The sequence below is a fragment of the Mandrillus leucophaeus genome, unplaced genomic scaffold (genome assembly GCF_000951045.1).
Source record: "Mandrillus leucophaeus isolate KB7577 unplaced genomic scaffold, Mleu.le_1.0 Scaffold653, whole genome shotgun sequence".
Lineage (NCBI taxonomy): Eukaryota > Metazoa > Chordata > Mammalia > Primates > Cercopithecidae > Mandrillus > Mandrillus leucophaeus.
This window is the reverse complement of record NW_012107064.1, coordinates 282,159-295,897: the sequence shown is the minus strand read 5'-3', so window position 1 is coordinate 295,897 and position 13,739 is coordinate 282,159. Positions and strand designations below refer to the sequence as shown.

Sequence of the window (13,739 nt, the reverse complement as noted above, 5' to 3'; positions counted from 1 at the left end):
AAAAAAAAAAAAAAAGATGGTTCAAAAGGGGAAGGGAGGTTGTTTGTCCACATGAGACCATGTGTGGGTTACACATGGGGTGTGTGAGCCCACACATTTGTACAGGTGTGCACAGGTGTGAATCCAGAGGGGAAGGGAGCAGGGCCCACGCCTTAATCCTTCCACGTCAGCTTTCTGAAGCTGGAGTTCTGAGAGCCGCCTCCCTCGACTAGCTCACACTGTGATAAGGCAAATCCACGAGCTCATGTCCAAGGACGCCTGAGTGACTCGTGATTCAGTCAGCGTCAAGATTCCTTTCGTCTTTCCCCTCTGCCCTCCCTGGCTTGTCAGCTTTGTCCTTCAGGCGTGGCCCCTCGTGGCCCTAAGATCTCTGTCGTGGTTTTAGCAGCTGACATATTAAATCTCTTCCGGGAATCACTGAGAAAACCTTTCCCCAACGACCCCAGTGGATATTCCTCCTCTGCCACTGGCAAGAGGATAGGCTGACCGACTGCCTTAGGCAGATCATGACTCAATCCTGCGTCCCATGGAGGCGGAGGACACGTTTGGCTAGAACCTGTCTCTGCCAGTGGGGAGCTCAGGAAGCAGAGGGGTTGGTACTTATATGTAAGCAACAGATAATACTCATGTCCAGAGTCTTTGCCCTTGCGGAAGCCTAGACAACTGATTAATCCGGAAGGAGCACCCCACAGGCTCTGGGTCTTTCAGCACTGCCCAACGTGAGGAATATGTCTTGGGCCTTCCTCAGGCAGGGACCGTGTCCTACACGTCTCGACTTTCCTGCTGCGGGTCTCCCAGTTCCTGGCACAGTGCTGGGCACATCAGAAGCCTGCAACAGGTGCTCGTTATTAACCGTAAGAGGAGCCACACTTATTGGATCGTTACGATGTGCTGGGTCCTCTCCTCAGAGCACTGTGTGTAGTCTCACAACTGCTCTGTGGTGTAGACATCAATATCTGTTTCACTGATAAATCTCAGAGAAGCTGGGTCACCTGCCCGGGGATACTCAGCTAATGGGTGCTGGAGTAGAGAGCCCAGAAGCCCAGATACAAATCCTAGCAGTGAAACCCTAAAGCCTCCGTGCTTTTGACTGCTGAGTTGCATTCCTGCCTGGCCAGATCCAGTGACTGACTGGATGATCAAAGGGTTACTGGAGAGAACCTCCTCTTCCTAGAACTCTCACATCATCTTTGAAGGCCTTTGGAGCCAGACAGAGCATCATCCAGGGGGCAGCCAGAATCCTCTGGGACTTCCTTTGTCAGGAAATCCTCCCTGAGGTCGAACCGAGCTCTGCTTCACCACACCGCTCTGAGGGTGGTTGTGCCTTCCCGGGGCCATCCCTCCCGTGGCTCAGTGATCTTGGTTTTTAGCTGTTCTCACTCTCACATGTACTTTGACAAAGCCTTGACCGCCCTGGTGGTCCTTTCCTGGGTTCTTCACTATTTGCCAGTGTGCCCCTTGTTCCTGGGTGGCCTGAGCAGCTCTGTGCCCCCCGAGACACTGCCCTTCTGCCAGGCTGAGGGTACATCTCTTTCAGCAGCTGCATCAGACCGTAGGCCGTAGCGAAGGTGGGCCTGAAGCCCCCTGTCTGTCAGCGGCTGCATGGGACCGTGGGCCGTAACGAAGACGGGCCTGAAGCCCCTGCAAGTGGGAGGGGCGGCTCAATGCATGGCTTGTGCACAGATGAGTGAGACCCTCACACGCTTTCACCAACGGCCAGCATATTCCAAGTTGCACAGAGCACACTTAGGAATATAATCCAGTGTCTATTACAGATGGAGGCTCAGTTTTCTGGAAAAGAGTCAGCTTGTGGTCAGGCACCTGCGTGTGCTGAATCCCCACCACGATGCTGGGTGTGAAACACAGAATTCCCATTTTACAGATGAGGAAGCTGTAGCTTAGAGAGGTTAGTGACTAGGTCAGGGTCGTACAGGTTTGGTAAACTCCAAGCCTCATTTTCCTTACCTGTAAGATGAAGATAACAACCTTTGTCCACTTTGCAGGGGAGCTGGGGCACCGACCCCTCAGATTCCTTCCAGCCAGGGCTGTGCCTTGCCTCCACCCATGCCCAGAGTATGGGGCAGAATATGGAAGCATCCTCTGTAAGCTGGAGTAAATATCATATGGGCCTCTGTGACCGTATGTGTGTGTGTGTGTGTGTGTGTGTGCGCGTGCACGTGCACACACACTTGCTGAGGGCTGTGTCTACAGACCCCACGAAGAGGGCAGAGTCATCCAGAAAGCCCAGGTGCTGATTCTCGGGCCCTTGTTCTCTCCCCATAGAGGGCCATCCGCGTACGCAGCCACTCCATGGAGACCATGGTGGGCGGCCAGAAGAAGTCGCATAGTGGGGGCATCCCAGGCAGCCTCAGCGGGGGCATCTCCCACAACAGCATGGAGGTCACCAAGACCACCTTCTCGGTGAGTGCTGGCAGGCCCTGGGGCAGAAGTGGGTGCCGGGGAGGCACCCCCAGACCTCCGGAAGAAGAGTGCCCCCACCCAGGCTTGGGCAGGTGACTTGATCAGGGCAAGCTGGATGATGGAGGGAAACTGAGGCTGCTTGGGGATGACCCTGACCCCGACCTCTGAAAATGGTCCTTTGGAGCCTCCATCCTGGACAGCACCTGGGGTTGGCCCAGATGGCGCTAGAAACCATCCTGTCCTATTCTCTTGAGTTTCCTTGACAGCTAGACCTCCTCCTCAGGCCAGCCCTGCAGTATCGTCCTGGGGTGTGTTTCACTGCCCAGGGGCTTGGGACCCATGCCTGTGAGAGGGGTGTCCTTGCTTTGTTATGATTAATGGCAGCAGGAGCCACCCCAGCTTACTGTGCACCAGGCACTGAGCTGAGTAACCTGTAGACACAATCTCACCTGCTTCCCATAGCAGCTGCCCGAGGTGGGTGCTAATGTGTTCTCCTGTTCCCGTTTGAGGAAAAGGAGGCCTGCTGGGGTTAAGTAACTTGCTAGAGGCCACTCAGCTAAGCTTAAGAGCTGGGATTTGAGGCCGGGCGTGGTGGCTCACACCTGTCATCCCAGCACTTTGGGAGGCCGAGGCGGGTGGATCACAAGGTCAGGAGTTCAAGACCAGCCTGGCCAACATGGTGAAACCCCGTCTCTACTAAAAATACAAAAATTAGCAGGGTGTGGTGGCGGGCGCCTGTAATCCCAGCTACTCAGGAGGCTGAGGCAGGAGAATCACTTGAATCCGGGAGGTGGAAATTGCAGTGAGCTGAGATCGCGCCACTGTACTCCAGCCTGGGTGACAGCGAGACTCTGTCTCAACAAAACAAAACACAGAATCAACTGGAATTTGAATGCAAATCTGCTGGATCCAAAGTCTATGCTCTTCATCACCATGTGTACAGTTCCCAAGGAAAGGGTCCTGCAGGCCTGTGAGTTTGGGCCTGATTGACTTGCACCAGGGGCTGGGGAGGGGAGGGAATCCCATAGTTGAGCCTTTCATAAAGCAAAGTGGGCTGGGCACGGTGGCTCACACCTGAAATCCCAGCACTTTCAGAGGCTGAGGAGGGCGGGTCCTTTGAGTCCAGGAATTCGAGACCAGCCTGGGGAACAAAGTGAGACCCCATCTCTGCAAAAACATGCAAACATTTTCCAAGTATGGTGGCACACACCTGTAGTCTTAGCTACTTGGGAGGCTGAGGTGAGAGCATCGCCTGTGCCTGGGGAGGTCGAGGCTCGAGTGAGCCGTAATTGGGCCACTGCACTCCAGCCTGGGTGTCAGAGTGAGACCCTGTCTCAAAATCTAAGAACTAAAGCAAAGTGGCTTTGGATTTGTATAGAGTAGGATTTTCCTTTCTTTTTCTTCAAAATAGCAGAACCTACTCACCATGGTACTAATTATGAGTATTATAAATGGCCTCGCATAATTAATCTAATTGACTAAATATTTTCCTAGCTATTATCTTGTTCCCCCCGAAGGTGCATGGTGTGAGCAGAGCAGGGCCTTATCTCCGTCCTGTGGATAAGGAGACTCAGGTCGGGTCTCACCACTCTCCTGAGGTTCCGTAACATGTACATAGCTGGAGCTGGGCCCTGAGTTGGAGGCTTGGTGGCCTCTAAAGATTGGTTCCGGGCTCCCGTCTGCCCTCCTCAAACTCCCACCACTCATTGTCCACTGTGAGGCCGGGCAGCTGTCCAAAGCAGGTGTCTCGGCTGCCCCCCGTCGCCTGTTGGTGCCTGTGGCCCCGGCTTGGTAGCTCTCAGCCTGTCTCGTTATTGGATCACCTGCGTGGCTCCATTTGTTTGTGAGGAATGAAGGAGAGTCAGGAGTCCTCACCCTGCCAGTGACTTGCTGGATGACCTTGATGAAATCTCACTCTCTGATCTTCAGCTTCCATGCTGGTAAAATGACAGGTTGAACCAGGTCCCTCCAGGGCATCCCTGGCTTTATGCTTCTCAGTCTGTGTCCCCTCAGAATTGTTCCGACCTTCTCAATATGGTGGGCCTGGCCCTGTGTTCCTCCACCGGAATTGTTCCGACCTTCTCAATATGGTGGGCCTGGCCCTGTGTCCTCCAACAGTTGTGGTCTTTGGTGGATCATGACCTGGGACCACAAGGTTTGACTTAACAGAGGGAAAGAGGCTGTGACTGGCCTGAGTCTCCGGGTCTCAGCTCCAATTACATAGATCTCAACCTTCCTGGCTGTCTTGCTATTTTCTGGGGTCTCTTCCAGACCAGGAGCCATTTGTAGACCAGGGAGGGGGACGAGGGGATAGGAGAACGGTGTTTGGGCTGGGGGCATTCACTTTGGCGATTTCATCGGCAGCCTCCAGTGGTGGCGGCAACGGCGAAGAACCAGTCACGGAGTCCCATCAAGCGACGGTCGGGACTCTTCCCCCGCCTGCACACGGGCTCAGAAGGCCAGGGAGACAGCCGGGCACGATGGTAACTGTTGGGAAACCCCTACCCCAGCCTAACTTGTGGGGTCTGTCAACCCCTTCCACTGCTACAGCTGTTCAGTGCTCTACCTTGCAGGGAGGAGCTTTGCTCAGCTTTGGGAGATGGCCCTGCCTTCAGGCACCTGTGTGTCCCCTGTCACTCACTCAGCTCTTTATCCAAAGAGGCTGACTTGGCTAGTCTTTGCATGGGACTTTCCAAAGTTACTCTTGCAGCATTTTGACCAGGCTAGAAACATTGCTTGGGTTCTTATTTCTTTGCCTCCTTTTTCAACACTCACTCAAATGGCCTGTCTTATGGGAGCCTTGCCTGATTCTGCCAGGCAGAGTTAATTGCATCTTCCTTTGGGCTTCTGAAACATTCTGTGCTTTTTTCTTTTTAAGCAACTCATATATTACATTACATTGAACCTGTTCTTGGTAATTGTCTTTCTGATTCTTTTAAAAGAATGAACACACAGTACTTGTACATATTTTTGGGGTACATGTGATATTTTGATAAAATGCATAATGGTCAAATCAAGGTAATAGAAATATCCATCATCTCAAACATTTATCTTTTGAGTTAGGAACATTCAAATTATTTTCTAGCTATTTTGGACTATGTAATACATTATTATCAACTATACTCACTGTATTGTACTATTGCACACTAGATCTTATTTCTTCTATCTAACTGTATTTTTGTACCCCTTAACCAACCTCTCTTCATCCTGCCCTTCCCTGCCCCTTCTCAACCTCTGGTGACACCTGTCAACTTTCTCCACGAGATTCACTTTTTTAGCTCCTACATATGAGGGAAAGCATGTGATATTTGTCTTTTTTTTTTTTTTTTCCTGAGACAGAGTCTCTGTTGCCCAGGCTGGAGTGCAGTGGCACCATCTCAGCTCACTGCAACCTCTGCCTCCCAGGTTCAAGCAGTTCTCCTGTCTCAGCCTCCCTGAGTAGCTGGAACTACAGGTGCATGCAACCATGCTGGCTAATTTTTGTAATTTTGGTAGAGACAGGGTTTCACAATGTTGGCCAGGCTGGTGTTCAACTGCTGACCTCAAGTGATCCACCTGCCTTGGCTTCCCAAAGTGTTGGGATTACAGGCGTGAGCCACCATGCTGGGCCATGGTATTTGTCTTTTCGTGTCTGGCTTTCACTTAACATCATGACCTCCAGTTCCACCCATGTTGCTGCAAATGACAGGATTACATCTTTTCCACGGGTGAATAATATCCATTGTGTATACACAAAACATTTTCTTTATCTACTTGTCTGTTGATGGACACTGAGGTTGATTCTGTACCTTGGCTGTTGTGAGTAATGCTGCAATAAACATGGGAGTGCAGACATCTCTTCCATATACTGATTTCCTTTCTTTTGGATATATTTACCCTGCAGTGGGATTGCTAGATCATGTGGTAGCTCTAGTTTTAGTGTTTTGAGGAACCTCCATACTGTTGTCCATAGTGGCTATGCTAATTTACATTCCCACCAACACTGTGGGAGCATTTCCCTTTCTCTGCATCCTCACCAGCATTCGCAGTTGCCTGTCTTTTTGATAAAAGCCATTTTAACTGGGGTGAGATGATAGCTTATTGTGGTTCCTGTGGTGGGGGCAGATGTCACAGACTCTAAATTATTAAAGACAAATAATAACAGATGTCAGGATATGGAGAAATGGGAACCCTTGTTCATTGCTGGTGGGAATGTAAAATAATGCAACTACTTTGGAAAACAGTCTGGCATTTCCTTAGAAGGTTAAACCTCCTTAGAAGGTTAAACATAGAGTTATCACATGACCAAGCAATTCCGCTCCTCAGTATATACCCAAGAGAGTTGAGAACGGTTGTCCATGAAAGAAGGTTCGCATTTCCTTGATAATTAGTGATGTTGAATGTTTGTTGACATACCTACTTGCTATTTGCATGTCTTCTTTTGAGAAATTTCTATTCAGGTTTCTTGCCCTTTAAAAATCATGTTATTTGTGTTTTTGCTATTGATTTTTTTTTTTGAGTTCCTCATATAGTCAGGTTATTAATCCTTGGATGGATAGTTTGCAGATATTTCCTCCCATTCTGCAGATTGGCTCTTTACTTGGTTGATTGTTTCCTTTGCTGTGCAGAAGCTTTTTAACTCAATGTAATCCCATTTGTCTATTTTTGCTTTTGTTGTCTGTGCTTTTGAGGTCTCATCTAAAAAGTTTTTGCCCAGACAGACCAACGTCCTAAAGCATTTCCCCAATGTTTTCTTCTAAGAGTTTCTTTGTTTCATGCCTTAGATTTAATCCATTTTGATTTGATTTTTATGTATGGTGAGAGAAAAGGGTCTGGTTTTATTCTTTTGCATATGGTTATCCAGTTTTACCAGCACCACTTACTGAAGAGACTGTCCTTTCCCAATGTATATTCTCAGCACCTTTGTTGAAAATGAAATGATCATGTGGTTTTTGTTCTGTATGGTTAACGTGATGTATCACATTTGTCGATTTGTGGATGTTGAACCATCCTTGCATCCCTGGAACGAATCCCATGGTGAACTGATCGTGGGGAATGATCTTTTCGATGCATTGATGAATTCTGTTTGATAATATTTTGTTGAGGATTTTTGCATCTGTGTTTATCAGGAATATTGGCCTTTTTGTTGTATCCTTGTCTGGTTTTGATGTCTTTCTGATTCTTTAATCGGTGAGCCCATCTGTTCTTTATTTTAGCAACCAACATTTCTTGAGTGGCTGCCATGTGCTGGGCACAGTGCTGAGTGCTCAGACAAGTGCTACAAAACATATAAGCCTGACCTCCAGAAGTTCACAGTCTTGTAAGGGAAAGGGCAGCATTTGATTGACTTCCAAATTCCCAAGTTGTCTGCCTATGCCCTGGGTGGTGGCATCATGTTCTGAAGTAGGGCTTGAAGGACAAGAGGCAGGGTTATGGAGAAGGATGAAAAGCTCTGTTTGGAACCTGTGCATGGGAGATTTTGTGAACCAACAGTAGAGATGTCCAGGGAGTGGTCAGAGTTATAGGTTTTTTAAAATTTTATTTTACTTTTTAAAAATTATTATACTTTAAGTTCTGGGATACATGTGCAGAACGTGCAGGTTTGTTACATAGGTATACATGTGCCATGGTGGTTTGCTGCACCCATCAACCAATCATCTAGGTTTTAAGCCCTCCATGCATTAGGTATTTGTCCTAATGCTCTCCCTCCCCTACCCCCAACTCCCCGACAGGCCCTGGTGTGTGATGTTCCCCTCCCTGTGTCCATGTGTTCTCACTGTTCAACTCCCACTTATGAGTGAGAACATGCGGTGTTTGGTTTTCTGTTCCTGTGTTAGTTTGCTGAGGATGATGGTTTTCAGCTTCATCTATGTCCCTGCAAAGGACATGAACTCATTCATTTTTATGGCTGCATAGTATTCCATGGTATATGAGAGGCCTTAACTAGAGAAGGAGAGTTGGGAGCCAATAGGGTAGAGGTACTGATTAACGATGGCTTAATTAATACGACCACCAGAGAGGCTGAGTAGAGTACCACATTTAAGGGCAGGTGGAGAAGGGAAGGTGGCGAAGCTGACTGGGAAGGAACGATGAGAGAAGAGGGGGAGGGGATGGAGTCTCTGAAGCCAGAGGAGGAGACATTCCAGGAAGGAAGAACATCTGTGTCAGACACACAGAGAAGTCCAGCACAGTGAGCCAAACCCCTGGACAGATTGACAGGAGGTTATTAGCAACCTCATCAAAAGTGCATTAAGACACTTCATACCTCTAGGATAGCTTTAATCAAAACGACAAGTAATAACAGAAGTCAGAGAGGATATGGAGAAATGGAAACCCTTGTTCATTGCTGGTGGGAATGTAAAATAGTGCAACTACTTTGGAAAACAGTCTGGCAGTTCCTTAGAAGGTTAAACATAGAGTTACCATATGACCAAGCAATTCCGCTCCTAGGTGTATACCCAAGAGAGTTGAGAACAGTGGGCCATGAAAAAAAGATGTCCACTAGTACAACTAGACACAGATACTCATGGCAGCACTACTCGTCATAGCTTAAAGTGGAAACAGCCCAAATGTCCATCATCTGATGAATGGATAAATAATACACCATCTATCCATAAAATGGAATATTATTGCAGTAAAAAGGAATAAAGTCCTGATACAAGCTACAACATAGACAGACCTTGAAAACATTATGTTTTAACATTTCAATTTCAATGTTAACATTTCAGTGTTGAGTTTAAGAAGCCAGACAAAAAGACCATAACATATTATATGATTCTATTTACATGAATGTCTAGAAGAGTTCAATCTACAGTGATGACTTAGGGATTGGGTGGGAGTTACGGGGAGAGGACTAAGGAATGATTACAAGTGGGTCCAGTGTTTCCTTTAGGGGACCAAAAGGGTTCTAAAAATCAGATGGTGGTGATAGTTGCACAACTCTGAATATACTAAAAGCCATTGCATTGTATGTATACTTTAAATAGGTGAATTCTGTGGTATGTAGATTCTGTCTCAACAACACTATTATTTAAAAAGTTCTTTGACGGTGGTTCATGCCTGTAATCTCAGCAATCTGGGAGGCTGAGGTGGGCAGATCACTTGAGGTCAGGCGTTTGAGACCAGCTTGGCCAATGCAGTGAAACCCCGTCTCTATTAAAAATACAAAAAATTAGCTGGGCATGGTGGTACGCACCTGTAATCCCAGCCACTTGGGAGGCTGAGGCAGGAGAATCGCTTGAACCCGGGAGGCAGAGGTTGCAGTGAGCCAAGATCGCACCACTACACTCCAGCCTGGGTGATAGAGGGAGACTTGGTCTCAAAAAAAAGTGCATTGAGGACATGGCCATCCTGTCCCCAACAGCCAGCACAGGGGGCACTGTGGGGACTGTCCATGGTCTTCGTTAGACTGCAGGAGAAGGATATTCTTGACTGAGAGTGCCCCTTGCTTCCCAGCTCCCAGGGAAGTCTCCTCATGCGGGTCCAGGAGCTCGTATTCTAGTCTATATGAAGGGCGGCTCCCCGGAACCTCCCAGGAGTCCATGTGTATTGGGTGGTTCCTGCCGTGGGGGCGGATGTCATAGACTCCACCATATTCCCTGCTCCATTCCCCATAGGGCCCTCTCTTGACCCTTAACTCTGCCAGGTGTGATGGCCAGCTTGGGTGAGAGAGATCTGGGCTAGAGGCTGTCAAGCCAGGACCCCTGCTTGGCAGCTCTGGACTTCACTGTGAACCTAGAACAGTCCCTGTTGTAGGGACCAGGAAACCCTGTAGTGTCTGCCATCTCTGGGAGGCTCAGGTGGCAAACGACCTCCTGGCGGTGATGCTTGGTGGGGGCGCTCTGACCCACAGCCCCCCACCGTGCTGAGAGCTGGCTGGCAGAGGGGTCTGCCTGGGGCCAGGGATGGGGTGGGAGTTGAGGGCTGTCTCCATGGCCTCACACCTCATTTCCATTCCCTCAGTGACAGCACATCCAGCACACCCAAGACCCCGGATGGTGGACACTCCTCTCAGGAGATAAAGTCTGAGACCTCATCCAATCCCAGCTCTCCGGAAATCTGCCCCAACAAGGAGAAGTAAGAGAGTGAGGGTGAGGGAAAGGCTGGCTTTGGCCACATGGAGCCCTGGAACACGCTCTCTGCCTCCTGGCCAGCTGAGAGTGACCATCTCCTCCTGCCTCTGGAACTCTCCAGAACACAAGGGCCAACGGGTGGGGGCATGGGGAGCCACCAGAGGACAGGCTCAGATCGGTCCCGGGGAGGACCCGGGGGTGGAGGGCTCCCGCCTGTGACCCACGCTGGCCTCGCTTCCTGTTCCCTGCAGGCCCTTCATGAAGTTGAAGGAGAACGGCCGCGCCATCTCCCGCTCCTCCTCCAGCACCAGCAGCGTCAGCAGCACCGCAGGGGAGGGCGAGGCCATGGAGGAGGGCGACAGTGGGGTAGGTGGGCTCCGTCCACCCTCGGGCAGGCACTCTGGGGCGTCAGCCAGCCACCCTCCTCGCGTTAGAACAGCACTGTGGATCGAAGCCCACTTCAGTCTTTGCAGAGGAAAGGGGAAAAATGGAAACGAGAGGCGGGCTCTTCAGCCATGATCACCCCCTGGGCGCCGTGGGTGAGGGGACGTCTCTCTCGGAGTGACATAGCAGCAGCAGAGGGAAGGGGCCAGACCCGATGGCGCCCCTGCCTTGGGGTTACTGGCTGGAGCGGTGAGTGGCCAGTGCTCCAGGGGGCTGGGTCAAAGGTCCTTCTTGGAGCACGAGAGCTTGGAACCAGGGTCGACGTCAGCAGGAAAGAAAGAGCAGGCCCAAGTGAGGAGTGGGAGGCAGCGGCTGTCCCGGGCTTGTGGGGGCTGTCTCAGGCCTGTGTGGGCGCGGCTGCCGAGCTCACCTGGCCTCTCTCCTCAGAGCAGCCAGCCGTCCACAACGTCACCCTTCAGGCAGGAGGTGTTTGTCTACAGCCCGTCCCCGAGCGGCGAGAGCCCCAGCCTGGGGGCAGCGGCCACCCCGATCATCATGGGCAGGAGTCCCACAGGTCAGTGGCGTCTGGTGGTGTGTGCGATGTCGCCAGGAGGGCAGGCCGTGCCCTGTCCACTGTTGGCAGGGCCCCGGCCGTGCCGCACTGGCCAGTTTCTGCTCCTCTCCGCACCGTGAGGCCCTCCGCGCTGTGAGCCTGCCTCATCTGTTCATCAGTTTTTGTTTTTTTGTTTTTTTTTGAGACGGAGTCTCGCTCTGTCACCCAGGCTGGAGTGCAGTGGCTGGATCTCGGCTCACTGCAAGCTCCGCCTCCCGGGTTCCCGCCATTCTCCTGCCTCAGCCTCCCGAGTAGCTGGGACTACAGGCGCCCGCACCACGCCCGGCTAGTTTATTTTTTTCTGTATTTTTAGTAGAGACGGGGTTTCACTGTGTTAACCAGGATGGTCTCGATCTCCTGACCTCGTGATCCGCCCGTCTCGGCCTCCCGAAGTGCTGGGATTACAGGCTTGAGCCACCGTGCCCGGCCTGTTCATCAGTTTTAAGAGGCCCAAGTTCCTAACGTCTCCTTACATGGAGAGTTGTGAAACTGAGGCAGAGAGCTGAAGGCCTTGCAGGAGACCCCACAGTGGAGGAGTCAGGATTGGCGGTGAGAAAGCTGAGCAGTTTCCGCTGGCCCCTCTCCCCACCTGCCAGCGCTCCAGGGCCCCTGTGTCATGTCCAGGGTCTTGATCATACAAGAGGGGGAAGGGGTGCAGGGGGAGGGAACAACACGTGAAGAGGCCCAGAGGAGAGGAGAGCGAGTGGGTATTCCGGAACTGCACGTGGCTCCTGGCAGCTGGGTTCACAGAGCCAGGCATGAGAGAGGCTGGAGCGTTGACAGGCCAGGTCAGCCCCGGAACCCCGGTGAGGGTTTCGTTCTGCTAGCAGCCGCTGTTGGAGTGTTGGAAGATTCTTAAATAGGAAAAGCACCATCTGGAATTGAGAAAGACCATTTTGGTTGCTCCAGCTGCTGAGTGTAGAATGGATTGGTGGGGAGTAGGAACAGAGTGTGGGAGGGGAGGGCAGGGGAGGGGAGGGGAGGGGAGCTGTGGCGGAAGCACCTGGGTCCAGGAGAGATCGAGGAGGTAAAATGTATGGGCTCAGTAGCAGGGGTTCAGAGACAGCAGGAGTCTGGGCGTTTGGGCAGAGTAGGGGAGCCAGCTGTGGGGAGAGGGTGGAGGCCGGCACCTGAGGGCCGTTCAGGTGGACCCGTGCGGTGGACACTGCTGGGCGGGTGCTGCGGGTCTCTGCCCTCGTGAGTGCAGCATGGGACTCTGAGCCTGGGTCCAAATCCTGGGTCTGCTGCTCACTAGACGTGTCATTGGGCAAGTCACTGAGCCTTTCTGTGCCTCAGTTTCTCCAAGCAGAAAATGAAGGGAGACGAAGAGTCACGTCTGCCTCAGAGGATCGGTTGTACGAAAATGAAAGGAGCTCATGCTTGTACGAGGCCTGTAACTGTTAACCTCGGTGTTGGTTAAAGAATGGGCATGAGACAATAGTGTACTCAGCAGTTCTGAGCTAGGGGCAGTCTTGCTCCCCCATGGACGTCTGGCAATGTCTGGCGACGTTTTTGATTTTCACAATTTCGGAGGGGAGCTACTGGCACCTAGTGGGCAGAGGTCATGGAAGCTGATAAGCAATGGACAGGACAGCCCCCCAACCGCCTCAGACAAAGAATTCTCTGACCCCAAATGTCATTTGGTTGAGAAACTCTAGTCTCAATGGTAGAAACACAGGAAGGGCCAATGGGCCGTCAGGGTGGCTGAAGCCAAAATGATCCTGGGGTTTGCACAGCAAAGGGATGTTGCAAAGGGAAACTGCAGTGTCAGAGATAACGGGAAGATCGTGATTCCACAGCCAGTGACCCTTTGCGTGCGTGTTTCTCAGTGAGTGGAAGAGTTCGTGTGTCTTCCTTCATTCAGCCCCCGGGGGTTGGGCAGCTGCAGAGCTGGGTTCAAATCCTGGTTGTGGCATTGACAGGTGCATCTCTCTGAGCCTCAGTTTCCTCATCTGTAAAAGGGGGTAGAAATATACATTCCCTGATTTTATTATTTTTTATCTGAGAAGGAGTCTCGCTCTGTCGCCCAGGCTGGAGTGCAGTGGTGCGATCTCAGCTCACTGCAACCTCCGCCCCCCAGGTTCAAGTGATTCACCTGCCTCAGCCTCCCGAGTAGCTGGAATTACAGGCACATGCCACCACACCGAGCTAATTTTTGTATTTTTAGTGGAGACCCATGTTGGCCAGGCTGGTCTTGAATTCCTGACCTCGTGATTTGCCCACCTCGGTCTCCCAAAGTGCTAGGATTACAGGCGTGAGCCACCGCGCCT

The 13,739-nt window shown here is 51.2% G+C and overlaps 1 protein-coding gene across 1 annotated transcript in view; it reads left to right on the top strand.

Annotated features, from left to right (window-relative positions):
- Positions 1-13,739, top strand: part of RAP1GAP2 (RAP1 GTPase activating protein 2) — a 327,595-nt gene that overhangs the window by 303,965 nt on the left and 9,891 nt on the right. Inside the window, exons 18-22 of the mRNA XM_012001219.1 lie at positions 2,284-2,421; positions 4,786-4,904; positions 10,363-10,476; positions 10,724-10,838; positions 11,304-11,430. Of these exons, the coding sequence (XP_011856609.1) occupies positions 2,284-2,421; positions 4,786-4,904; positions 10,363-10,476; positions 10,724-10,838; positions 11,304-11,430 (613 nt within the window). The remainder of the gene's footprint in view (positions 1-2,283; positions 2,422-4,785; positions 4,905-10,362; positions 10,477-10,723; positions 10,839-11,303; positions 11,431-13,739) is intronic.